Genomic DNA, 1,315 nt, shown 5'->3' with positions numbered 1-1,315 from the left:
CCTCGGCCCCTGAGCCCAGAGCATTGGCCACGCCGCCTGGTGCTCCCTCCCGGCTCAAGTTGCAGGGGCGGGCCCGGCCGGAGGTGGAGTCTCCCGCCAATTGACGCGTCCGCTATAAATTGAGCTCCCGCACGGCCGAAACTCAGATGCCGCGCCAGGCCACCCCGCCAACGTTGGCTGGAGCCGGTGGCGGGGCGCAAGGGGCCCGGGGGGCGGCGGCCACCATGCTCCGCTCCCTGCTGCTTCACTCACTGCGGCTCTGCGCCCAGACGGCCTCGTGCCTCGTGCTCTTCCCGCGCTTCCTCGGCACCGCCTTCGTGCTGTGGCTCCTGGACTTCCTGTGCATCCGCAAGCACTTCCTGGGCCGTCGCCGTCGGGGCCAGCACGAGCCCCAGGTGGAGCTCAACAGCGACGGCGAGGAGGTGCCCCCCGACGACCCGCCCATCTGCGTGTCCGACGACAACCGCCTTTGCACCCTGGCGTCGCTCAAGGCTGTATGGCATGGCCAGAAATTAGATTTCTTCAAGCAGGCCCACGAGGGCGGCCCGGCACCCAACTCCGAGGTGGTCCTGCCCGATGGCTTCCAGAGCCAGCGCATCCTCGACTATGCGCGAGGGAACCGCCCTCTGGTGCTCAATTTCGGCAGCTGCACCTGACCCCCGTTTATGGCGCGAATGAGCGCCTTTCAGCGCCTAGTCACCAAGTACGGGCGCGACGTGGACTTCCTCATCATCTACATCGAGGAAGCGCACCCCTCCGACGGCTGGGTCACCACAGACTCCCCCTACAGCATTCCACAGCACCGAAGCCTGGAGGACCGCGTCAGCGCGGCACGGGTCCTGCAGCAAGGTGCGCCCAGCTGCGCGCTGGTCCTCGACACCATGGCCAACTCCAGCAGCTCGGCCTATGGCGCCTACTTCGAGCGCCTCTATGTCATACAGAATGGCACAGTCATGTTCCAGGGCGGCCGTGGGCCCGACGGCTACCAAGTGGCAGAGTTGCGCACCTGGCTGGAGCGCTATGATGAACAGCTGCACAGTGCTCAGCCCCGTCGCGTGTAAGCAGCTAAGGACAATGGACTGGACTTGGCGGGCTGCGCCTTTGTGTCTGCAGAGCCCACGTGCAAAGCTCCCCAAACGACGCCGAGCTCGGCGAGGCCCCAGTGGCTCGTCAGCAGTGAGCCAAGCATCACCAGCTGAGTCTATGCCCTCAGCCAAGCTCCGGAGACTCTCCCGGCACTCAGCTTCTGGAACTGTCTCTAGCTTTTACCTGCCTGGCTCGCTCTAAATCCACCTCAGAACGTGATTCGGCGCTC

At 65.4% G+C, this 1,315-nt stretch overlaps 1 protein-coding gene across 1 annotated transcript; it reads left to right on the top strand.

The window, feature by feature from the left end:
• Nucleotides 1-146: 146 nt before the first annotated feature.
• DIO3 (iodothyronine deiodinase 3) lies at nucleotides 147-1,061 on the top strand. Its single transcript, XM_007953120.1, has one exon. It carries the CDS (start codon nucleotides 147-149, stop codon nucleotides 1,059-1,061), a length of 915 nt encoding a protein of 304 aa, XP_007951311.2.
• The last annotated feature ends 254 nt before the right edge of the window (nucleotides 1,062-1,315 follow it).

The sequence above is a fragment of the Orycteropus afer genome, unplaced genomic scaffold, assembly GCF_000298275.1.
Source record: "Orycteropus afer afer isolate SDZICR_OR568_19922 unplaced genomic scaffold, OryAfe1.0 scaffold00371, whole genome shotgun sequence".
NCBI lineage: Eukaryota > Metazoa > Chordata > Mammalia > Tubulidentata > Orycteropodidae > Orycteropus > Orycteropus afer.
Note: the sequence above shows the minus strand (reverse complement) of the source record. Positions and strands in the feature narration are given on the sequence as shown.